The sequence below is a fragment of the Tetrao urogallus genome (assembly GCF_951394365.1).
Source record: "Tetrao urogallus genome assembly, chromosome: 1".
Taxonomy (NCBI): domain Eukaryota; kingdom Metazoa; phylum Chordata; class Aves; order Galliformes; family Phasianidae; genus Tetrao; species Tetrao urogallus.
The window spans coordinates 176,941,734-176,968,374 of record NC_136813.1 but is presented as its reverse complement, the minus strand read 5'-3'; the positions used below and the strand labels follow the sequence as shown (position 1 = coordinate 176,968,374).

The following is a 26,641-nucleotide window of genomic DNA, read 5'->3' as shown; positions in this document are numbered from 1 at the left end:
CATATCTTTCTTGCTTGTAAAATGATAGTATTTTGCTACATTATTAGCATACTGCTTATATGCCATTTTAATTGTAGTATTTTCACTTCTTTTACTTTTGACTAAGAGTCCATGAGAACAAATTTTTGTAACTTTTTGTTTTTATTTTTTTGGTCCCTCACATTATGGTCCAAGCTGTAGGGTGGGTTTTCATAATATTCAGAAACACACTGAAGAAGTCAGTAAAATGCAGTCAGTGGTCCTGAGCGTACGAGGCTCTGCCAATTTACTGTCATATGCAGAGTAGTTAAATTGTAAGTTTAGCGAAAGACAGGGGGTTAGCTACTTCAAAACTGAGTCAGGTAGAGCATGAGTTGCTAAGACCCTATGCAAAGCAAGAGCCAAAGAGCCTGACAAAACTGGGCATTCTTTGATGCACCTGGTCTTTCAGGAATAACACATGAAGCAATTAAGACTAAATCATACTCATGAATATGGAGAAGGCCTTTAAATATTGTCTGGTTTTGTTTTCCATATACTTAATCATTTTTTTGTAAGAGCATGCAATTTAAATTTTGTGGCTGTAAAAATAGATTGTTCCTTTACTCAGCAGACATAAGTAACCTGTGTGACCTCAACTCTCTGGCTTTTATGGAACAATAATCATTTTCTGACAGAACCAGTTTGCAGGGTTTTCATATGTCCACCACAAAGAAAAATTGTATGTCATTTCAGTTTTATTATATCCATCAGCTGGCTGCCATTTATTGTTGAGTGTCTGTGGTGACGTAGGGCCATGACTCTCTTCGGCTGTAATAGATTGCCTGCAGTGCATTCAGTGACTCTGGTACCTGTTGCTGGTTCTTTTTCCAGGTCAACTGGCTGCAGGTACATGTGAGATTGTTACTTTGGACAGAGATAGCAGTCAACCCCGAAGGACTATAGCTCGACAAACAGCTCGCTGTGCATGTAAAAAAGGACAGATTGCCGGTACAACAAGAGCAAGGCCAGCCTGTGTTGATGGTAAGAAGTAAAAGATCTATTCAATTAGTTTCTGCCGATACGAGAGCGGTGTCAACTAGTAGTGCGTGTCAGCAAATAAAAGCTCTTTGGAAGGAATTTTTATATGTTCCTGCTAGCACTGGTAATGCCATTGAAATACCGAAAAGGGTATATTTCCAGTGATTTTTTTTTTTTTTTAATTTGAATTTTTTCCTTTTGTTTATAGTTTGATGTGCAGTTGAATGCTGAGAGCGTGTTACTGTCGTATTTTGCATGTGATGACTGCATCAGCAGTGAAATTGCATTTCCCCACTGCCTTTTATTCCTTGTAATATGTATATACATATAAAAAGCCACAAAAGTGCCTCAAAGCTGGGGAGCTCATGTCACTGCTCTTGTACTGAAATTTAATATTGAAAAAAAATTGATATTTTAACTGGAATATATTTGAATACACCTTATATGTCCAGCATTCCTCCTCTCCTTAAAACGATGACTCTGTATGATTCACTGCAGATGCAGTGATAGCGTGCAGACTGGAAAACTGCTGACATAGAAGGAGATATGAAAATATTTCACTCTGATATTGTTTTGTGAGATGAATTTGTGTATGGCAGCTAAATAAGGTGTTAACAACAGTAGAATCTTCAAGACGGGTCTGCCTGCGAACATTGAATGTGTTAGCAGACATTCATAATAAAAATAAAATAGGAAAAATGTAGAAAATACTTGATGCAAAATGGCTTGTTTTGACCTAGGCTTTGTTAACAAACATGAAAAGATGCTTATGTATGGAAATACAAAAAATTCACAGAGCCTTTGAATACAGTCTGGGTTGAGTTCTCAAATAATAATTGCTGAGAATACCTCTCCAGAATTCGGTCTTACCAACGATTATCAGAGAAGACAGCTCAAAGGAAATTTAAGAGCCTACTCACAAAACTAAATATAGAACATCATGCACATTCTATTTTTGCGTTTTTCTTTCAATGTTTTTGGTACTCTGTAATACAGTTTCTTAGCTGTCTCTCATAATTTGATTCTATATCAAGAAATTCTCTTCTTTCCTGTTATACTGTAAGATTGTAAGATTTAATTGCTTAAAAAAGGAATTATTTTCCTATGTAATTTATAGCTTCAATTTTGGCAAAACTACTTATTAGGAATCAAAATAAATTCAACAACATTAGCAGTTTAAAACAACAAAATTATATGGGAAAATCTGATGTGAAAGGGGCATTTTTACTCAGTCAGTTATGACATATGGTGCAATTCATTTACTTTAACTTGGTTATCCAGAGTTAGTCACTCTCTGCTACTCACTTTGTTTGTCTTGCTTTGAGACACCCCTGGTAATGAAATTAGACTTCAGACAGCTAAAATCTATCTGTCAGGAAAAAGAGATTAGTACCTCTGGCCATCCAATTGTGACATTAGCCTAGCTTCCAAGTACGGAAGCTTTATTTAATATTTGAAAATATGTTATCTTTTTTAGTATTGTTGGAAACTCATGAGGAAGGACTATTTGAAATTCTACTTCTGCTTTCAATGTTCTTTGTCATCATTTTGTAAAAGCAGAGGGCTAGGTTATTGGATCTATGGTTAGATGTTATTTAATCAGGGAGGATTCTGTATGTAGTACTTCATTTTTGAAAACTAAGTAGGAAATATGTCACTTGAAATTAGAGTTTCCAATTACATGTTCAAGCACTTTACTTCCAGGTAGTTGTAATAAGATCAAATAACGTAGTTCTTCATTATTTTTATAAAATGCTTGTTGTTAAGATGTTGGGCTCTTTTCTAAGAATGATGACTACCAGATAGGTAGGACATGATATTTTGCTTTCCTTGACCATCCTAGGATATTTTGTAATCAAAGCTTGAAAAGCTTGATAATTCGTAGAGCTGGCTAGTGAATTTCTGAATTAAGTAGAAAACACAAGCCAAGTCTCTTGTCTGTAATTTTTATTTAGGAATGGTGTTAAGAAAGTAAGGATTTTTTACATACGGTAAGCACAATTTTATGGGAAAGAATAAACAAACACTTAATGTTGTCTGTAGTCTTCTTTTGGTAAATAAAGTTGGCAAATGGACCGGTCATTAACTAGCAAGTATCCATTTGTGCATTTACCAGGTTCATACTTCAAAGAATATACACTGAATTTTCCCATGCTGTTTAACTCAATTTCTAGAAAAAAGTGTTTGAAACAAAACTACTAAATGCTTTATCTTGGTCAGAATATTTTATCTACGTAAAATCATGTCTGTGAAATGATACTTTTCTTTCTGATGTAAAGTCGAATATTACTCTTTGAGGAATACCACAGCCAAACACACTTTTTGGTTGATTTGTTTGTTTTGTTTTTACAATAAAGAAAAGTATTTCCATCTATTGAAATCTTCCATCTAGCAGAGATTACTTTCAGTTTTCTTTCCATTGTCCAAACAAATCTTTCTCTGAGCTTTTGTGAAAGGGATATAGAATGTGCTTTTGCATATTTTATTTTATTTTTATTGTAGCTGATGTTACGAATATACTGCTGTTACGATTTCATTTCTGCTAGCAAAACATGTTTTAATACCTACTATTCTTTATATGGTTTTGATTTTAATTACATTATTTTTGAAGTAAAGGTATCAGGTTAGACCTTAGTCTTTTAATAATTAATGCAAATTTGTTTGAGGAGTAAGCAGGCATAGTAACTGTGACCTCCTAACCCACTAACAAGAAAAAAAAATACATAACAACTGTGTTACAGCTTTTGTTAAAACTACATTTTGAATCTGCACTACCGTTTTTTATAACTTTAAAGAGCATCATGTTGCACCTGGTTCATTGTTTAATGGAAGAGGTACCACAGAATATATTTGGATGTGCTCTATATTCCTGACGATTTGAAAGGTGAGTGTCAATTATTATAGCAAAAGGAGTAAGCAATTTAAGGACTCTTAAACCTCAGAAGCATTGCCTGAGATTGCACTTGTCAAAGTACCTTTTAGAATAAGGCCTGAGTTGATTACCAAACTCCACTCTGATTTCCACTGCTACTCAACTAAGGTATTTTCTGTAGACATGAGAGACAGTATCTGTCAGATATAGAAAACTGGAATTCTTAGAAAATGAAAATGCTGTGCTTAGGGATAGGTTTGAACAGAACATGAAGAACAGAACTTTTCTGGAAATGTCTTTCAATTTATTTATTTATTTATGTATTTTTTTATTTTTTTATTTTTTTATTTTTCAATCTTTAAGTTTGGCATTTTTTATGTAATAAAAAAAAAAAAAAAAAAAGAAAAACAAAACAAAACAGTATTCACCCTGATTTCAGGCATGATTTAGTGCTGATTGCTTCAGTCCTAATCCCACTAAGCCATAGCATGTATATGGTCTATTCTGTTGTGATGTAATTTTTAATTTATGAATGTAGGTTTTGCAATACTGTGATAGTAGCTTGCCTTCACTTCAAGTTGCATTATTATTATTTACAGCTGTGTTCCTTAGCCTTTTTTTTTTTTTGAGAGAGAGAGAGAGCAAATTCCATAATAATGACCTCAGCTGCATTACTTAGATGAAATAAAAAATTTCAACACAGCATTTGATTTATCAGTGCAGTATTTTCCATATGTATCAGTCAAGCTTCATCAGTTTTTTAATCTATGAGAGATTGGAAGAGAGCAATTATTCTCTATTTTTCTCCAGTACCTTCACTAATTTGGAACTGTTTTAAAGCAAGTGAAAAAAGTCCTTGATAGCAGTCTGTGTACACATGCACCCATGGTTTTTGTTCTTTCAAGAGAACAACTGTCCAAAAATAATATTTGTTATGCCAAAGTTTTTCTGTAGAATGCAAGTACCTAAGGAGTATGTATTGAACACGTAAATGTTAAATAGATTTCAGGAATTCTATCCAATACATATTTCTGAAACAAAAGTAAACAGAAGTTTTCCTCAGAAAATAGAAGCAGTTGATAAGAGGAAAAGTGTGTATTAGAAAAGTAGTTTAATTATTTGAGGAAAATGAGTTTTGCACTGTTTAGTTTGTTTACCCATATTCTGTGATTAGAACATTCACATGTTTCAAGTTTGAATTTTGTCCACTAAGTGAAGTGAAAAAACCTGGGACATAGATCCCAAATTCCAAAATTTCTGAAATTCCTGAACTTTGAATGGCAGACACTCAAGTAACTGAGTTCAGGCTTTCAGACAATTTATTTGGAAATCAGTCTTTTTTTTTTTCTTTTTTTTTTCCCCCTTATATTTTTAATTCATTAGCAAACATTGTAACATGATTTTTTTAGTATGATCTTATTTGTTTTAATTTGTTCATACATTATAATTAATGTACTTTTCAGTTGGCATTGATTGATGTTGTTTAACACAGAAATTCAAGATCCACAAGGAAGCCACGTTAGTTTCAATCAATAATTCTCTGCTCTTCTCATTAGCTCTAAGAGTTTATAGGGAGGTGGAGGGTTCAGAATTGATCATTAATAGAATCCTAGGTCATGCAATTAAAACAAAACTCAATTTAATACCTGGAGATCTTCATAACTTTATCCGTAACAACAACAACAACAAAAGAAAATAAAAAAAGAATTGTAATGATTTTCCAGAAAGGACATTTTAGCTTTTACATTTTGAATATTTTGTATTTTTATTAGTCAGATGTTTATATTATCTAGCCTGGCCTTATTGCAGATATCTGTAAATGTTGATGTTTTGCTGATGTTAAACACTGTGCATTTTAACCCATGTTACAATTAAGGTAAGTCAGCGTGAAAGACATAAAATTAAATTGCAGAGTGTGATGGGTCTGAAATTACACAGAGAATAAATAATACTGTGTAGACTTTTTGCTGAAACAGAAGCAGCATGGAAGATTATTTGCCCACAATGATACTGAAATGCTGCTGCAGAAGAAATGTCACTGTTCAACCCTAATACAGAAAGTGAGAAAAATAAAGTGAACAGACCAGTAGCTGCAGCATCAGTGGCGACAGTGATGATTTATAGGAAGTACAGGAAAAAAATAAAGGTTCTCTTTTGACTGAGAATTAGCAACTGGAGAAACCAAAGACATGACCAGAAAAAAAGAAGGAAAAAAAAAAAAAAAAGCAAAAAAGCAAAAAAAAAAAAAAAAGCGATTTCCATTTGGATGGTAAGTATTTGAAAGTATTGAGTACTTAAGCTCAATACTTCATATGCTTCATTAAGTATATAATATAGTTAATTTATATAAAGTAACAAAGCTAATTTTAATTCTTAATGTTTTTTTTTAATTAAAACATATTAAAAAAAGACCAACAAACCCAAAAAACTAGTGGAGTATTCAACCTTTTTTTTTTTTTTTTTTTGTGAAATAAGCACATCAGTCTGGCTTGATTGCACTGGGTGCAATTCTTAGTGAGCTCTCCAGGTGTTCGTCAGAAATTTTTGAGGAAATTCTTCTCATCCTTGACGATAATTGCTTGCATACGTACATACTGCCATAACTGAGTAAGACATGATTGTGAGGTGATGGATATCTGCCATGGGCAGCAGATTAGTCTAGTGATTCCCACGGAATAACTAATTCTTCAACAGTCCGGCACCATGAAATATGGTACAGGCACCATTGACCATGTTTTGGAAGTCAGGCCCATTAGGCATTCTCACAATGAGAACTCCTACAGTGTTCTGCTTCTTAATGACATGTAGATCTATGGTTCTACTACAAATTAGAATCATAGGATCACAGAATGATCTGTGTTGGAAGGGACATTTAAGACCATCTAGTTCCAACTCCCCTGCAACAGAAAGACACCACCCTTTACACCAGCTTGCTCAAAGCCCCGTCCACCCTGGCCTTGAACACTTCTGGGGGAGGGGTATCCGCAACCTCACTGGGCAACCTGTTCCAGTGCCACACGAGCCTCACAGTAAATAATTTCTTCCTGGTATCTAGTCTAAATCTACCCTCTTCCAGTTTTAAACCATTTTCCCTTGTCCTGTTGCTACACACCCTTGTAAAAAGTTCCTCTGCAGCTTTCCTGTAGGCTCCCTTCAGGTACTGGAAGGCAGCTATAAAGTCCCCCTGAAGTCTTCTCTTCTCCAGGCTGAAGAGCCCCAACTCCAACAGCCCGTCTCTGTACAGGAGGTGCTCCAGACCTATAATCATCTTTGTGGACCTGCTCAATGTCCTTCCAGTTTTGGGGTCCCCAGAACTAGACTAGACTACAGGACGCAGTACTCCAGGTGTTGTCTTACAAGAGCAGAGTAAAGGGTCAGAATAACCTCCCTTGATCTGCTGGTAAGGCTTCTCTTGTTGTAACCCAGGATACAGTTGGCCTTCTGGGCTGCAAGCACACTATGCCAGCTCGTGCTGAGTCGTTTGTCTACCAATACCCCTAACTCCTTCTCCTCAGGGCTGCTCTGAAGCAATTGTCCACTCGGCCTGTATTTGTGCTTGGGATTGCCCCAGCCCAGGTGAAGGATCTTGTTCTTGGCCTTGTTGAACTTCATGAGGTTGGCATGGGTCCACCTCTAGCCTGTCCAGGTCCCTCTGGACCGCATTCCTTCCCTCTAGCATGTCAGCTGTACCAGTCAGCTTGGTGTCATCTGCAAATTTGCTGAGGGTGCACTTGATCCCACTGTCCATGTCAGTTACAATGATGTTAAATAGCACCAGTTCCAGTATGAATCCATGAGGAAGTAATCACCAGACTCCACTTGGGCATTGAGCCATTGACCACAACTTCCATGCAGACCACAAACACTCTTTACGATACCACATCAATAGATGCAATATTTTTAGTTTTCAACATGTAAACTTTAGTCCAATAGCACTACTGATCTCAACACTGATCCCTGAGTAACACCACTCATCACTGGTCTCCACTTGGATACTGAGCCATTGACCACAACTCTCTGACTGCAACCTTCCAACCAAATTCCTATCCAGAAAGTGGTCCGTCCATCAAATCCATTTTTCTCCAATTTGGTGACCAGAATGTCATGCAGGACAGCGTGAAATACTTTGCACAAATCTAGTAGAGGATGTCAGTTGCTCTTCCTTTATCTTGATGCTGTTACTCCATTATAAAAGGCCACTAAGTTTGTCAGGCAGGTCTTGCCTTTGGTGAAACCGTGTTGGTTACTACCAATCACCTTATCTTTATTTTCCATGTGCCTTGGTAGGGCCTTCAGGAGGATCTGCTCCATGATTTTACCAGACTCAGAAGTGAGGTTGACTGGCCTGTAATTCCCCAGTTCTTCTTTTTTTTTCCCTTTTTGAAAATTGGTGTTTTGTTTCCCTTTTTCCAATCCATGGGAACTTTAACAAACTGCCATGATCTTTCAAATATAATGGATAGCAGCTTGGAAACCTCATCTGCCAATTCCCTCAGAACCCATGGATGGATCTTGTTGGGTCCCATGGACTTGTGCACCTATGGGTTCTTTAGAGGGTCTCAAACCTGGTTTCTGCTTACAGTGGGCAGATCTATGTTCTTAACTTTGCTTTCTGCAACTTGGGCAGTGCAGCTAGAGGCAGTGTGCCAAGACTGAGCCAAGGAAGTCATTGAGCGCCTCAGCTTTCTCCGTATTCCTCATGACCAGGTCTCCAGTTTCCTTCCGAAGAGGGCCCACATGTTCCCTGACCTTCTTTTTATCACTGATACCCCTGTAGAATTTCTTCATCCCCTCTATGTCCCTGGCCAGATTTAATTCTGTCTGTATTTTAGTATTCCTAACCTGATCCCTGGCTGCTCAGACTACTTGTTTGTAGTCTTTTTCAGGTAACCTGTTTCTGCTTCCACATCCTGTATACTTTGGCTATCTTCTTGAGCTTAAGTAAATCCAGGAGCTCCTTGTTGATCCATGGAGGCCTCCTGGAATTCTTGCCTGCCTTCCCTTTTCTCAGGATGCACTACTTCTGGGCTTGGAGGAGATGATCTTTGAATACCAACGGGCTTTCTTGGGCCCCTCTTCTCTCCATGGCTTTCTCCCATGTGACCCTGCCAAACAGTTCCCTAAAGAGTTCAAAGTCTGCTCTCCTGAAGTCTAGAGTAGCAAGCTTGCTGGGCACTCTCTTTGACAATCTAAGGATTTTGAAGTCCACCATTTCATGATCTCTACAGCCAAGGCTGCCCTTGAACTTCACATTGCCCACCACCCTCTCCTTGTTGGTGAGGACAATATCCTAGCACCTTTTCTTGTAGGTTTCTGTACTACTTGGAAGAGGAATTGATGATCCAGGAAAGGACAAATCAATCAAGGATTTAGAGAAATCAGGTTTAATTGATTATGTTGTAAACTAGTGAATTATTATCTAAAGATTCTGAAGGATTATACACAGATTAAATAACTTTGGATATATTAGGGGAATAGATCTGGGATAAGTGTGAATAAAATCTAATTTAAAATATTTTTCTAAGCCTTGTAACTATAATGAACTGACCAAACTGGAATTATTTTGCACTTATTTTACATCTGCCTTTGATGTTAAACCTGGCATCAATGCACCATTTCAGGTTAAGAGATGACTGTATTTCTAAATGATCATGCAGGGAAATATTTAGGAAAGGAAAATTTAATTATGTGATTTGGAAGGTAGCCAGAAACCAGGGGTTAAGACTGGTACTGTTGCAAAGAGTGCTGTGAGAACTTTAATTGCCTCTAATGCTTAATGCCTTGCTTTCACATTTCATCTGAAAGACAACACCTTCAGCCTCCCAGTGTTTCATTAGATGCATTAGTTCACCAGTGCCAGCAGCTTCGTTTCCTTTAGATCCCAGACACTCCTAAGCAGTCATCCATGTAGTCTAATCCTCCTTCCTCTGCGTGCGCTGATGGCAGTTTCAGTACAGAAAAATGTTTGGAGATTATGTGACATTAGATTGTGGAACAATTTTCTGAGGGAGTGGCTAGAAGCCTAATCACTGCAGACATTTTAAACCGAACTGGACAACATACTAGAGAATGTATTGGGCATTATCACTGGGCAGAGTTTTCTGTGGTTGATTTGTTATAACAGAGCATTGCCAACAATCACACTGGAATTGCTTCAGTCAGATTCATTAGCTAACTTCAAGTAATAGGTCAACATGACATTCCTAATTCTGGACTTTGGTCATTGTAAGCTCCATTTTCAGACAGCGAGATGAGATGGACGCATCAGGGGTCGCATAGTGTTGGTATTGGAATCAGCTCCTGAAAGCTCCTCTCTTCTCTCTTCTGGGATTAAAAAGCATAGGATGATGAGAAAAGTAGGTTTTCTGTTTGAATGTAATGTGTGTAATCACTTCAGGCTATCAGCTGCTCAGATCACCTTCTGGAAGAGTCACTGTCTTCACTAATTAGAGGCATTTCAAGGGGAAAAATAATAATAAAAAATTAATGTTTGCATTACCCTCTCTTGTCATCCTAGGTTCTAATTTTCCCTGAAAGACAGAGGAAAGAGAGTTTCATAAAGATTTGTGTGTGCAGGTGGACTTCTGTGAAGGCAATGTGCTGATTTCTAGTGAGGGTAAGGGAATCTAGAGAAACAAGTTTTTCTTAATACCCCTACTAGGGCTAAGTTACATTTCCTGCACTATGTAAAAGCATCATCGTGATGGAGTACTTTTTATTTTTGTTTTTTTCTTCCCTAAATAATCTCATTAAGCACAGAGAACTGTAAACAGAGAACTAATATGTTTCATGAAAGTGAATTAAGAAAGAGTAATATGGTTAGAAATGGCATTTTAAACCTAAATACCACTTTATTTTTAACTTACCTTAGATTTAATATCTGCGGTGATAGATGATGTGCCAGAAGACTCCTAGAAAACATTGAAATTGATTGCTAAATTAGTGGCAACATTAATAGCACTGATATATCCAGCACCTGGAATAGACTAATTAATGCTAGGCATTTTCTCATGCCTCTTTCAGAGTACTTTGCAAAGGGCTTATTCTGAGAAAACACCTTTCTTGAAGATAGGACCTTAAAAAGATAGCTTTTAAAGGAGATTGTGGAGTTTCCTTCTCTAACAATGTTCAAGACCCATCTCGACACTTGCCTGTATGACCTACTGTAGGGAACCTGCTTCAGCAGGAAGTTGGTCTTGATGATCTCCAGAGGTCTCTTCCAATCCCTGCAATTCTGTGATTGTGTAATAAAAAAGACCAGAGTTTCCTCTGCTGCTGAGGGCTCAGATTATACTACAAGAGAACATGGGTGGTTCTTTTTTGCATTCATTTGCATTCACGATATTTTAATATCATAATTTAAGTTTTCATAGGACTGTATTTTTTCTTTACATAAACTGTCTCACTGTTGTTTCATTTCTGCAATGCCATATGAATGGCAGGTGCTTTGTAAATACATACAGTCCTGGATGGAAAAGCGGTTGCAAACTAATGACAAGAGTCCTTGTTTGTACAGCTAGATAAGTAAATAAGAATGTTTAGATGTTTCCTTCTGTTAATTACTCAGGCTGGAAAGTAAGAAAGGAAGAAGTTGGGAAAAGACTGAAATTTCCCTCCACTTCTTTCGCAGTTTTGAGATTGCCAGTCTTTCCTCTGGTCATCCTCCTTAAGTGGGTGTAGAGCACCTGTACCCTTCCTCCCTTATCCAACAGTCATGCCCATTACCTTGCACTACACTTACAGTACTCTTCATTTGGTACTTTATGCTACGACATGCAGGGAAGACATTGCTAATTTTGAGCATAGCAAAGTCAGAAAGAGACTTAAACGTCTACAGAGGTATTTGATACAAAGTGTTTGAAAAGAGCTGAAAGAGAAAAGAGCAAAAAGCAAAGAGAGACAGTGTGGCAAGGATGTGTGGAATGAAGTTAGTTCAATCACTCAAGCTTCCTCACCTAGCTGTACAAGTCTACACTGCCTCACAACTGATAAGCAAATTCTTGCATGGGCTAGAAAGAAATGAATATTTTTAGACTACTGTAGATGAAGAATGGAAGTCATTTAAAGACAGAGATTTCAAGACTTGGCAAAAAAAAAAAAAAAAAAAAAAAAAAAAAGTAGAAAGCTATGATATTTTTTCTTTAACTTTGATAGGATGTTTTGATTAACTGAATGACATTGGCATGACAATATCAATAGATAATGTGAAACAAAGGATCAAAAAACCCTTTTCTTTTTTCTATCATATCATAGTTTTTATGATTGTCTTTACTGCTTAGATTTTAAGAAACTGCTGCCACAGTCCTGTATAACAATGGGACTCAGTCCTCCAGACCTGGGAATAATCACTTTTTTTGTTTGTTTTACTTTTCAAATTTAATATTTGGAGGATATATGAGACATACGGAAGGATATTAAGAACAAGCTATCTTTGGTAATATAGATATCAGATAAACTGCAGGAACATACTAGCCTTACATTTTGATAACAGAAAGACATCAGAATTTAGAATAATGAGGTAAGACTTTACCATTAGGAAATATGCTACTAGATCTCTAGTGTCTGGTTTCTCAGTCTTTTTATTCAAAAGAACTGTCGCGGTTTTGCATGTGTCAGGCCTTGTAAGTGGAAGTCTCAGACTGTATGAATTTTATGAGTACCCACCCTTTGTTCATTTTAATTCAAATCAGGCTATAATTCTCTTATGATTTCACTATCATACACTGAGAGGTGCTGTATTGCTGCTGGATTCCTTCAAAAGTAAGATGAACTGCATTATCTACATTTCTTGGCAGCACTGGCTGCTGATCCATCACATTTTCATATATTCTTATGGGTAACATAGTCTCTGGCTAGTTTTGAACTCTTTTTTTATATGTTTAGAAACCAAATATGTATACTAGATATTGCACTACTTTCATTTATATAAATGCTTTACACAATATGTGTATTATTATTTTTTTTAACAGTTTTATGTTGTTTTTCAGATTTCCCTTCATATTCATGGTATATATGTATATGATGAATGCATACATACATATATAATATATGTACACATGTGCTCACATACATATAAGCAGTTTTATATGTAAGTGAATGCTACATATACAATTCTGTATGTAGCATATATACATATGCTATAATACATATACAATTGTATTACTGGCTTTATGTGGCATTACAATGAATAAATTGGGAGCTGAAAGGCCAAGACACAAAGCTCTCTTCCAGCAATTAGTGTTTCTGCTTTGAAATTACTTGCTTTATCATGGCTGAGCTAGCAAGACATCAAGACTTAGCAAAAAAATCATTGAGTAAAATGTTGCAAAAAATAAAAGGACAAAGTAACCATCGTTTGCAATTGTCCCAAACTATTAATTATACCCATCATTGTAGTTTCCTGGACAAGACAGAGGACTCAAGTCAGGTTTAAACCAGTGCAAGAGCCCATCTGTCTATTACAATGGCTAAACTAATTTCTTATGAATTAAGTGGTGCCAGTTCTTTGTGTTGGATATTCTAAAATGATATTGTGTGCAGTGTGCAAATAAAGATTATGGAAGGGTTTCTGTACTTGAAGCAATTTTTGCTTTTGTTCAGATGTTGATGACTATGACTGGAACATGAACATAAGTTTAGATCCTATTACAGAATTAATAAAAAAGCCTACTCAGACAGAAAGATGTGATTCCTATCTTGAGATTCTTATAATTTAAGGTTCGCATACTTCAACCTCTTAGTCAAATTAAGAATTCTATTGAAACTAATGAACCTGTTTCCTTGAATTTAAATTTACTGGACCAGATAGATATAATAAAAAATGATAGAATCAATGCAGTGATAAGCTTCCCGTAAGAACAAACTTGGAGAGGAGATTTGGATTCATATATAGAATAATTTAAATTATGCAGATTTTTCTTTTATATTAATGATTTTCGTTTGTTCACTTCTTAAGACAATAAATAGTGTAAGTTGCACTTTAAAAAAAAAAAATTGATACACTTTTTTTTCAAATTTGAGAGGATTATTTGAAGTTTATTTGACAAACTTATGAAGGTTTGGATCAATTCTGGATCTAATGTTCTAGATGAACCTGAATGAAAACCAGAAATCAAAATGAGGAAAAACAATATTTCAACTTTTTTTCCTCAAGGGTTGTGACTCTGTATCCCTGCATGAGTAATGTTAGATCCCTACCCTTATTTCTTACTCTTTGAAATTCACAATAACTTCTGAAGTGGTATTTCTTTTGAACTCAGTTATTTATTTCTTCCTCTTTGTGTGTGTGTGTATGTGCCTGTTGATAAACACCAGTTAACTCATGAAAGTCTTAGTTTTTCTAGCTTTTCATACAGATAAGCCTTCCATTTGGGCTCCATATGACTATGAAACTTGCCACATGGAGTAGCTTTTGGCATGCAAGTGAAACAGAAGCACATAGAGGATGTGGAAACAGGTGATTTGTAATCTGATTCTTCATGTGAAATGATATAGCAATAAACTAAACACGTAAATAAAAATTAGCACAGAAAAAAACACTCAAGGTATTATTTTTTTTTTAAGATGTACTGTGAAATCGTGAATATTGGAGGAGCAATGATATTTCAGTTTTAGAATATAGTTAGTCTACAACCTTACAAAGCTGCACTTCCAACTTCTGTTTTAATTCTAAAATATAGCACCTTAAAACTCCTTGTTTGAAAAAAATTTCGTAGTCTAGCTTAACACTGTAATTTCTAAATCATCCAGTTGAAGACTGCGTGTATGGTTTTCACAGATTGTGTCTGTAGTTCTGATAAAAGATTAGAATCATAGAATCATAGAATCATAGAATCACTAAGGTTGGAAAAGACCTAAAAGATCACCCAGTCCAACCGTTCACCTATTCCCAACAGCTCCTACTAAACCATGTCCCTCAACGCAACATCCAGTCTTTCCTTGAACACCCCCAGGGTCGGTGATTCCACCACCTCCCTGGGCAGTCCATTCCAGTGCCTGACCACCCTTTCTGAAAAGTAATACTTCCTCATGTCCAGCCTGAATTTCCCCTGGCGTAGCTTGAAACCATTCCCCCTGGTCCTATCACTAATGACACGAGAGAAGAGGCCGACCCCCAGCTCACTACAACCTCCCTTCAGGAAGTTATAGAGAGCAATAAGGTCTCCCCTGAGCCTCCTCTTCTCCAGGCTGAACATTCCCAGCTCCTTCAGCCTCTCCTCATATGGCCTGTGTTCCAGACCCCTCACCAGCTTCGTTGCCCTTCTTTGAACACGTTCCAGGGCCTCAATATCTTTCTTGCAGTGAGGGGCCCAAAACTGGACACAGTACTCGAGGTGCGGCCTGACGAGTGCTGAATATAGGGGAAAAGGAAAAAATTAGGAAAGGAAAAATTAGGAGCATAGCTTCTGTTAGAAATTTACCATTACAGAATTTGAAGCCAGAAAGGTTTTGATTCAATTCTGGCTCAGATGAAATTGCAACTGAAGATATTCTCTTTCAGTTCTGGTGCTAAGGAAAAAAAACAAAGTAATATTTCTAATTCAGATCGTATTTGAGAAAAGTACGAAAGAATAAATAGAGCATAATAATGTTAATTAGAATTTATTTTCTGTCAGTTTTGAGAAAGATTGCAGAATATACTGAAATCTTCCTAATAGTTCAGATTGCTTTTCAGTTTGGGTTTGATTCTTTTGATTCCTTTCCTCACTCTTTAATTTTTATTTTTACAGTACAGGGCTAACATGAGCTTTTGTTTTCATTCTTTGAGGTTGTTTTACTAAAATAATGAAAAATAGCATTTATGAGCCTATCACCTTTGAATTCATGTCAAACTGTGATGAACTTTACATGATTGACATCCCGCTTGTATGCTTCTGCTTGCTTATGGAACTTTGCTGAAATCTTAATTTGTGCAAAATTTAATATTTCCGTTTTCAGTTGTTAAGAAAACTGTATTTACAGATTACATCTACCAAAGAGCTATTATTACTTTTTATTTTTATTTTCCCTCAGCAAAAGGTAATTTGATTTTCTGTATTTTCAATCAGTTGAGCGCAATACTTGAGTGTAAATAATAAAATTACAGAAAAGTTATGTATAATAGTGTTATAGGCATAAGATATGCACCATCCTCATGTCAGAATTTCATTTTGCTGCAGAGTGACTGAGTAAGTAGAGATAACTAGTAACTTATAAGAGCTCCATTTAGAACAGTCATAGACATTTTGTGGAAAAATAAAGTATAACTATTTTTGAAATCCTTTACTATTTTCTGTAAGATACTCAGTAGATATTGAAACCAAGCTTTTATTGGTTTATTTATATGACAAGGATTATTGGTGTACAAAAGATTTTTTCATTGCTTCCACTACTGATTTCTTTGTCAGGTGTGCATTGTTTATTTACCACTTCCAGTAGTCTTCCGTAGGCAGGTATCTTCATGACTACAAACCTTGTCTGAAAATGGCTGCTGCTGGGTGCACCTGTGCTAGTACTCCATTGGTGTACAATAAAACAGTACTTCCCATGTCCTTCCTTAAAAAAGCTGTGGACTGGAACAGTATTTCGTAGCATCTTTGCATTAGTTTAGCTAAATGCATTTTAGGTTTGTATTAAAATGGTGGTTGACCATTGGCTTGCTCTCCCATCATCAGAAATTACATTGCATCCTCAAGATCAAACTGAGATCAATTCAGGGCATTGGTTTTGATTTCTGAAGTATGATAAAATGAGTAAATTTAGAAAGAAAGTTAGTACCTTCATAAATAGTGACTGATAGGTTTCTTGATTTTACTGTTACGTGCTCATGGCTGCTATAGTAGTCCACAAGAACAAATGATAGTCTTTTATTATGCTGAAGACTACAGAAATTGAAAATTGTAGTCTCTCTTCTGAAGAAATTACAGTTAGAAGATTGAGAAATGGAAACTTAGTAGACAAATAATGAGAGTAACAGTCTTGCTCCAGTTTTGTTCATTTCTGCATACCTGTAGAGGAAGTGAGAGCTGCTAAAAGAGAGTACAGCTAGATTATGAGAGTTTGAGGTGGAAAGAAATTCTAAAGGAGAAACACTTTACAGGAGAAAAGAGGATAAGATGGGTGAGTATGCAAAGAAGTTCAGACTTATTTTTATAAAAGCAGGAAGAGTGAATGACTTCAGAGGAAGCCAGTGCAGAGCACAAAAAAATACTACCAGTGATTGAAACAACTTATGTCATTATGTCTTTTCTTTTGCTGTTAATAAATGTATTTGTTAGTTTTATTATATCTTTGACTGCAGTGTCTTCACTATATTCTCTTTTTCCTTTTCCTTCACATCCTTTTTTTTTTCCCTCAATAATAATAATAATAATAATAATAATAATAATAATAATAATAGAGTTGTTGAATTCTGAACTACTGTACTTTTTATAATAACAGGAAGGACAGCAGAAGAAAAACAGTGTTTCTTTCTAGCTGTCATGCATAGTTCACTCAGATGGACTAATGTATCTTCCAAAATAAGACATTTGGAAACTCGGAAGCTAGTTAAGTTAGACATGTTTGTGTAGCTTCATATTTTCCTCTTTCTTGTCATTCTTTACAAAAGTTGCTTCTGCAAACTTCTGCCCTTTTCTCATACACTTCTTAGCAAGCTTTCATCACATTTCATTGTCTTATAAAAAGAACATGGAATGGAAATACCACTAGACATCTAGAATGTAAGTTAACTCTTTGGTTAGCTAGTATATTTATTGAAGTCTGTATTGCTATGGGACTAGTATTTTCATTTCCTTTATTTTTGTTTACAAAGAGTTTTCATGATTTTGGGGAGGAAAACCTTTCTCTCACAAGTAACTACAGTGCAAAAGTTTCTTTAGTTCCTTTTATTCATTTATCTTTATTAGACTATTCAGACCAGGGTGTCCTTCCACTTTTCTTGCAAAGCACTTATAGATAATCATGTTGCTAAAAATAATCTGAATTAAAATATGAATAAGTCTGTCCCCCATTCATTGGGAAGTAGGACAAGGACATTGCACATAATATTTTCATAAGTATATATGTTCTTGTCCCCTTTCTAGCCCCAGTGTGTGGTCTGTATATATTATTGTTTTGTTTCATTTGTTTGCCTGCTTTAGTTTGAAAAAAAAGTTAACCAGTCCTGATCTTCATGAGACAGGGTGCTTGGATGAACAATTTAGAGTTGAGAAGATGGAAGTATGTTCAATGTAAGAATGGGGAAAATAGATGTGCTACTAGATTTCTCATGTTGAGAGACAGGTAATTTTATAGAAAGTAATTTGCAGTTTTGCCATAATGAAAGAGGAGTAGCATCTCACATCTGCTTCAGGGTAAGCACTTGCTTGCGGATAACTCTAGAATAGTTAATCACATGCTCGGATACATTATTATTCATCATTCTACCCCTGTCATAACACTGACTAGTGATCTTGTCAGTACTTTTCAACTAAATTTACAAAAATACACTGGTGAGGAGTGAAGGGTGATGAATTCAGTAAGGGTCATATTATATTGGCCTGTAGGACAAAGCAAGAAGATAGTAGCTCTGTAGCTCTGTCTAGCCCACAAATCCTATCTTCATAGACAAAAAGTAACAGAAGGGGGCAATTAGTATTTCCTTGGTAATATCAAAGGCTGATGGTGCAAGACTGCAAGTTGCATCCTTTTTTTTTTTTTCTTTTTTCCTGTTTTCCTTTTCTTTTTTCCTTTTTTTTTTTTTTTATTCCTTTTTAATTTTTTTATTCCCATGGTCCTTGAAAGCTTTTCCTAACAGTTGAGACTGTTTGAAACCATGTACAGTTGAGCCTTCATAGTATCTTCAGCCAATCAGTTCAGCTGTCAGGAAATGTCATGTGATGTCCCTCGTTCTTCTGCTGTGTTGCAAGTAATGTTTCCCTTTTCCTGTGACACTCAGTGCGCTACATGTGCACATTCATTTGTACTCTTCTAGTAGATCAGTTAGTTTAATTTCCGAGTGCTATGACTCTGTTTCTTTTTTTGAACATTTATTTCAACTATGTATTTTCAGTTTTAAGATTGCCTGAGTAGCATAGCTGATGCAGTTTCATAATACGTAGTTTCATTTTCCTATTTTGTTTTCTGTTCTTTCTTAGAAAATTATGCCATTCCTGACAACCACTGATTTCTGAATTTATGTTTATTTTGAAACAATTCTAGTTTGATTACCAGAAATCTCTTTTAGATGATAACAGCTAATTTGGAATATATCACTGTAGTAAAAGCTGTTTTTCCTGTGTGCGTTAGAATGGCTTAGGTTGGAAGAGACTTTAGAGATCATCATCACCTTCCTTTTATTGACGTAGAATTTCATCTGCCATTTCATCATCTTTTATAACTGTGTAAGCTCTCTGTAGTTTTCGTAGTTTTCTTTTTACAACTCAGAATGATGCATTTCCATCAGTGTTTGCACCTCACAGTTCCAGCTCAACAAAAACTGCAACATTACATCTTCCTAGTTGTCCGACTTGTGTTCACCTTTATTTTTTCTCTTCATTAGTAAAATTCTTCACATTTCTCAGCGCAAGATAGTGTATTAGGCTTCAGGTTATCATTGATATTTTTTCTTCCCCTGATTTCCTTGTTCCTTTCTAATAAAAAAGATGCTAAAAGCAGAACATAGCTGTGGCATTAGTCCATTCAATATATAGAGATAGTATCACCTCCTGTTGTTTGAAAGAGGAGATTTCTGAGATGAGTTCGAGATTTTCGTCAGAAAATAAGCCTCACACCTGCAGAATCAGGTCTTTTTCAAGGCTGGCATAAATTATCAAATGCTGTTGGAAACTTTCTCTTTAATGTAAGATTTTCAGTTGACTGTGCTGGCCAACATTTAATCTGATTATTGCATTCCAGAATTTTATTTTACTTTACCTATGCATTTTTTCCAGCAAAGAAAGCCTTGATTGGTTGCAGATTTGAAGGGGACTTTATTATGGGCTGAAAATATAACTCAATTTCCCTAAAACTTATAACATCAATTCACACAAATTTGTGGGAAGTTATGCACTGCTTACTTAACCACTAGTAAAAAGTCTATAACTGGCAATTCTTTAGTTAAAGCTTTAGTCCTCGCTCAAAAACGTCAAAGCCAAGATTGTTTATTTTCTGTTACATCAAAATACATGGAAGTGATAGGATTTTTGATCATCAGTAAACTAGAAATGAACTTACAGAGTCTATCAAAAGCCCATGAAGAATAATTGGCTCTGTAAAAATGATCTTCTAGCAAAAATGACTTCTGACTCCATATCTCTAATATGGCATGTTGTTGTTTCTGAAACAAACAGATCAGAATTAAGTAATTTTTTTTCCATTATTTTGTGTGTTTTTTTGTTTGTTTATTTTTCATTTATTTTTGTTGTTTTGTTGCTTGGTTTGCTTGGTTTGGTTTCCTTTTTGTTTTATTTATTTATTTTGTGTGTGTGAGTTTAAAACAACTCTCTGGAGATCATGTGTACTGAAAATAATTATTTTTCAAGTTAATAAGAAATTGAAATATATTCTGCCATAGGAGATAAAATAATGGTTACACTTAGGAATTTATAATCTTCATTTTTTTTCCCTAGCATTTTAAAACTTTGCTTTTACTGTTAATGACAAATTTTGTATTATTATATAAATTATACCTTTTTAATTTGTATTGTAGATGAATGTTATTTAATACTATTATCTTAAAAAGCAGGTTCTTATAGATGCATTGTAAGTGTTTTGTTCTTAGTTGTTACTGGATTTTTTGCATTTGTTTTTCAAATTTTTCAATTCTATATGTTTTTATAGATTTAATTAATAAGTTTAATATTATAAGGTTTTTTTTTTAGCATTGAATCTTTAAAAGATAAAGTAAAACCCTCTTACTGTAGAGGTATCTTCATTCATTGCTACTCACTGACAAAGTTTAATATATTTTTTTAAATTATGAATTAATTAGACCTTTCAAATAATTCAGACAAGAAATCAGATCATATGTATGTATACTATTAATGTAATTGAATGTCAAACTCATTATATAGTATTATAATTTTGGCAAAATCAGGATAACTTTAAGAAGTACTTGAAATATTTGGCATTTACAGCACGCATGTTGCCTCTGCCTTTAGGCATAGCCTGAGGCTTAGAGCATTTTTAGCAAGTGGAACTCTAATAGAATCAATTTTCATAAATAAAAACAGAATTTAAGTTATTCTTCCCAGGGATTGCCAATGTGGGACTATTCAGTAATGTATTTATATTAGTGTTAATTTTTTTAGCATTCTAATTTGATTCTATTTCACGTTTGTATGCTCAAGCACAAACTCCTTCAGGACTATCCCTACATCAGTCAGCACATGCAAATTTGTTCTTATGGTTCTGCTTAAGCTACTCTTGAAATAAATTTAGAGAAGTAGATCTATAAGGTATTTCCAAGGGAATTAATTTCTTAATGGTTAGCTGTATGTTTGCTCTCCATATTAACAAAGTAATAAAGTCACATATTCCTAGAAGCTTATCTTAATTTTATATACATGATATTAGAAAATATGAGTCTTTTAAATGATTACTAAGATAGCTTATATTTTCTGGCAGATATTAGTCCCCTAAGTCTCCTTCCAGCTATTGTATACTGGTAGAAGTTTTTTTACCCTCCAGTTTTTCCGTAGTGTAGATAATTTGGGCATGACATGGTTAGACTTCTGTGTGAATATTAGTATAGATCTAGTTAGAACTTAATTTCTTTCATCTTTTTGGTAACTAGTGGTATTTCCTGGTCTCCATCATAGATAATGAGGGTTGATGTCTGTTGGGGCATACAGAAGAGCTGTAAATATTAATAAGGAATAGAGATTTGGAGTAAATTGCAAGAAAAAAAATATGCAATTATATGTTGTAGGTATAATTAAGTTATAATTAAGTCCATATTGATAAAACATGGCACTTTAAAAGTAAGATGTAGTAAGTCACATAGGTAAAAATATTCTCTGTAATAGGATGGGTCCATTCTTTCTAGCATGTTCTTGTTGGCATTCCTGAAGTGCCTAAGAGCACAACAAATATGCAAATAAGACATAACTTGATTACGCATTAGAGATTAAATCATGGGAAGTTGAACAATATTCTGTTTTCTATAAACTGCATAATATATAGATTTAAAGCCCTAATCTGAAAGTATGGTTGCACAGTTGTTTTCACCTTTTGTTCAGTATTTCATTGTATGGTATCTCATAGGACTTAACTGTTCTGGCAACTATTTGTTATGTTTTCCAAAGATCATCTTTGCTGTATAGGTAGCAAAGAACATGGTGTTGTCGGTCCTCTTTGAAGAATTTCTGACCTGCCTATTTTTCTAGCTTCTTTTCAGTATTTCTGTTTCAAATGGGAAACCCATGTTCTGTGCAATCTTGTGATTGTGTAGCTAATTTGATGGACCACAGAGCTCCTAAATATGTGTACTTGAAGATCAAGTAGAAATGTCTTGTAATTTTCTGAATTACAGACTAAAATGCAGCAGTTTCTTCTGTGCTGTAGTGTGCCATGCTTTAATGATGCATGCATGAATGTCTACTCTTTGGTAACATCTTACTAGAATATCGCAGTCAGTATATCCTTGGTTTCAGGCAGTGGTTCAACTGAGTTTGCTTCCAATTAATTCCTTATTTCTCACATAATAAATGTCCTGGAAGATGATCTCAGTCTATGTTATCACTTTTGAGCCTTCTGGGGAAGCAGCAGGGGAAAACTTTTTACTTGACAGAATAAAACCAAAGTCCTTTGTTCACATTATTTTTTGAAATTTATAAAGAATGGTTTTAAAGATGTATCTAGTTTCATTACTTACAAAAAGTCCTGTAACTTCTTCAGAACTGTAAAATTGGGTAACAAAATTCTTTATCAGTAGAAGTCCAATATTCCCGGAGTTTTTGTTACAAGAAACCTTTGTCTGGGGAAGCTCATGGCATTTGTTCATGAAATGAAAACATTTTTTTTTTCAATTATGTTTCTATCAGTTCTGTCACTTGAAAAAGACTTACAGCTGTTATACTGGCTTTGAAATACTAGTCTGCTTCTATAAAGTAATCTTTGATCTTTGGTAATGATAAATGATGAAATTACTGTGCAGTGTCTCCCTAAATATATGATAACTTTACTTATAGACTGCAACTGTAATAGCAAAGTTTTAAAAGTCAGGACAAGTGCTATTGTCCCGAAAAACTTTTCCTGTAGGTATGTACATAATTAAGAAATCTTCTATGTACCAATTCTATTGTCTGTGCAGTAGAACAGCTCTGTCTTTTTCTTATACCAGTGTATCTAAAATCCATGTATAAGAGTAATGAGGACTTGTTTCCAGATCCTTATGTTTTTGTTTTGTTTTGTTTTGTTTTTCTTTCTAAAATCATACCAGGAATCATTTTGGATGTGGTTCTATTATGTGGTTCTAGTGATTGCTGGTTGTATTTTGTAAGTCACTCCTTTACACTGTATGCCAAATTGTCTAAGAAAGCAATCAAAAGGTTTAAGTACCACAACCTAAGATTGTGATGTGATGGTAGTAATAATTATTATTACCTTCACATTCACACATTTTACTATTTGGGAGATCAGAACAATCTGTCAAAAAGTTGCCAAGATTCATCAGTCAAAATGAACCAGACCTTCTTGCGGGTATGATAATACAAGCACTTATGTGCTTTTCCTTAATTTTAAAAGTCTAAAAACTATTTTAATGTGGTTTCTTTTCCTCTTTTTAGAGGCTTTTAGTGTGTACAACATTATTTATCATTTGCTTTGCAATGTATGCTGAAATTTAACTTTGTACTGGACTTTTTAACACTGGACAATCACATGTAAATTTGTTTCTTTCAGTACAGTAGTTATGCTTTCCAAAACTGTGCTCAAATCCTTCTAACAAATTCATACAAATTAGAGCTCTGCCTGTACAACAGTTACAGCCGTTATTCATGCTGTTACATTTTGGTTTAGAATTCAACATTTTCTTTTAGAATTTGACAGTTCATAGGATATAAAAACACAGAACATGATCATTGCTTTCACTGTTAGTAGCTTGCAACAGTTGAGATTAATCTGTATGTCTTCTAGCAGACCTTCTGGGGTTACTAGTACCAGTATTGCAATGCCAGGACAAAATATTTAGCAGCAGCAGATACCTCACTTTTGAAGCAGGAGGTGGAACGAACGAAAAAGCTAAACACTTGGCAGAATTCATATGTTCTATTTTCAGTTCTCTAAAGAGATATTACAAACTAGAGTGAGGGAGTAAAAGCTACAGATAGTAATTTTCAGTGTCATTGTAGAAGAAAGACACGGACACTTGTCAGCAGTAGCAATATATACAGCGCTAGTGCTCCACAACCCCTTATGATCTGCTCTGCCCATGCAGTTTGTTACTGAGAAAATAGTAATTGTTTTGTATTCCTCCATGCTGTTGCAGTTCTTCAGTGTCTAGGTGCTATATCAATGCTTACTGTACTTTGGAAGCAGGATACATAAAGGACAATTTTTTTTGTTGTTGTTTTGTTTGTTTGTTCGTTTTTTAATTATCAAAAACAGTGATTAAACTTAGAGTCATAGAATTCTAGAATAGTTCGAATTGGGAGTACATCTATTTCCAACCTCTCTGCCATCGGCAGGGACACCTTGCACTAGATCTACTTAATCAAAGTCCCATCCAACTTGTCTCCTTAAGCTTATTATAATTTCTAATAGAGCTGGATTTTATTAAATGCTATAGGGAGAATTCTGTTAGTCAGCTGATTCACCATCTAGATTAAAATGCGCCTCTCTAACTTAATCAATTTTCAGAAATGTTGCTCTGGTATTTTAAGGAATCAAGTGATGCTGCTATAGATGCAGGATAAGGAAGTTCCTCTGTGCAACTTGCTGTTGTCTCTCTTAGCACTGCCTAGATTAGCACACAGCTCACCTTGTACTCTGCTTGAGTGTAACACAGAGGGCACCCTGTTTCTCTCCTGCCATGGACTGTAACACAAAGTCAGCACAGAACGTGGAGACATTTAGTCAAAACAGTGTCTCATCTAACTTTTACTAAAGATGCCCCATAAACAAAAGTGAATTGTAAGGAATAAGAGGAATAGATAAATCCTGTTTAAGCAATTTATTTTGAAGTCTACAAGAATGCTATTATTTGTGCTCAACACTGATGGCATTGGCACAAGGCGTGAATGTAAAAATTACTGTTCTAAATAAGTTTGGAATTACTACAGGTTTCATGAGAAAACAGCAATTTCATTGGTCTTGATGCAGCATTGTCTTTACTCATTTTAATACTGAGTCATTTAGTTTAATGCTTATGCTTAAAGTATTCACTTTCTGATTGAAAGCTAAAATATCTGAACAAATTTCTAACATAATATGATGCTGATAATATTATGGCTATTCAGAGTCATCATCAGATGCAGCATTCAGCTAAATTGGAATTTCTCTTAAAAGAATAAAAAAATATTTCCTGTCATGTTCAATGTAATGAAAGTAAAATAGGTAATTTTCATTCACTGTGTTTGTGGCAAAAGAGATGAGCTTATTATATTTTTTCTTACATTACAATTTATGTTTCAGCCTACAATGAAATATTTATTACTCAGGTTCTTTTCACATATTGTCCAGTGAAACAACTGCATATGCCATAATATCAGCAGTTTCTTAACCAGATTATTACCAACAAGTTACAGAGCCAGGTTTTATTATCGTGATTTATCTCAAATTTCATACCTCCAAGAGGAATGAAATAGCCTCTTAGCATAATTGTATTAATATGTTCTCCATGGAATCACACTCCATGATGTGAACAGAAATTCTCTATTGGATTAAATCATTGCAGTATCCTCATAGCTGGTGGTAAACTCAGGCTGAGATTCTTGGTGAAATTATGCATTTAAGTAATGTCAACTTCAGCAAACCAGGCTGACCTTAATCAGCTCTTTGTTTTATGACTTCGTATATATGGGAGCAGTATTTCCTGAATAGCCTTGTAATTTATGATCAGTGTGAGTAATTCCAAAGAACTAAAGCTGAAAAGAAAATAGAGAAGACAAGGAAAAAGAAAACCACATAATAAATCCACCTGCCTCAAATATCACTGCTCATTTAAAAGCCTTTCTTTGATATCTGAGGTGAAAATAGCTAGTATAGGAACTGCCTAAATTTAATTACCTAAATTAACCTGTCAGGACCTTAAGAACTGGAGCACACCAAGAGTGACTACATGGCTCTAGGTCTGAAGAACATTGGAGCCTGAGATGGTGTCACCTCAATCCTGCTAGTAAAAGGGAATAGCTTAGGTGGGTACAGGTGAATCTAGCTGAATAGCACGTGGTTGAATATCTGATATTAACAGGGATTTGAGTTTTGTGACCATAGAATTAACTTTGAGGACTGAGGACTTCAGAAGAGAAACAGAATCCAGCTGACAAAACGGGGCAAGAACATTTTTGCCAACTGTCTACTAACCTAGTGAGGAGAACTTTAAGTTAGAAATATAGACAGGATTAGAAAGCAAAGTTTTTGGTGTGATGGGAGAAGAGATCTCAGGAGTGACAAAAAAATAGCAAAAGCATATCTGTCTCAGGTATGTGCCCACAAACAAAATAAAGCCTGAAAAACAGGTAGGAAGAACTAGAGCATCAGGTACTTAAACTAGGGCTTTAAACTAGATCTGAAGGGGAAAAGGTGAAATCAGGCTTACTAGAAATGAGCCTAGGGGCAGCTTGCTAGGGTTACCAGCCCTAGCCCATC

General features: G+C 35.2%; 1 protein-coding gene across 1 annotated transcript in view; it reads left to right on the top strand.

The window, feature by feature from the left end:
* TAFA5 (TAFA chemokine like family member 5) overlaps positions 1-26,641 on the top strand; it is a gene marked incomplete at both ends in the record, with an annotated part of 343,285 nt that overhangs the window by 223,337 nt on the left and 93,307 nt on the right. Inside the window, one exon of the mRNA XM_079533670.1 lies at positions 853-1,002. Coding sequence (XP_079389796.1) covers positions 853-1,002 — 150 coding nt within the window. The remainder of the gene's footprint in view (positions 1-852; positions 1,003-26,641) is intronic.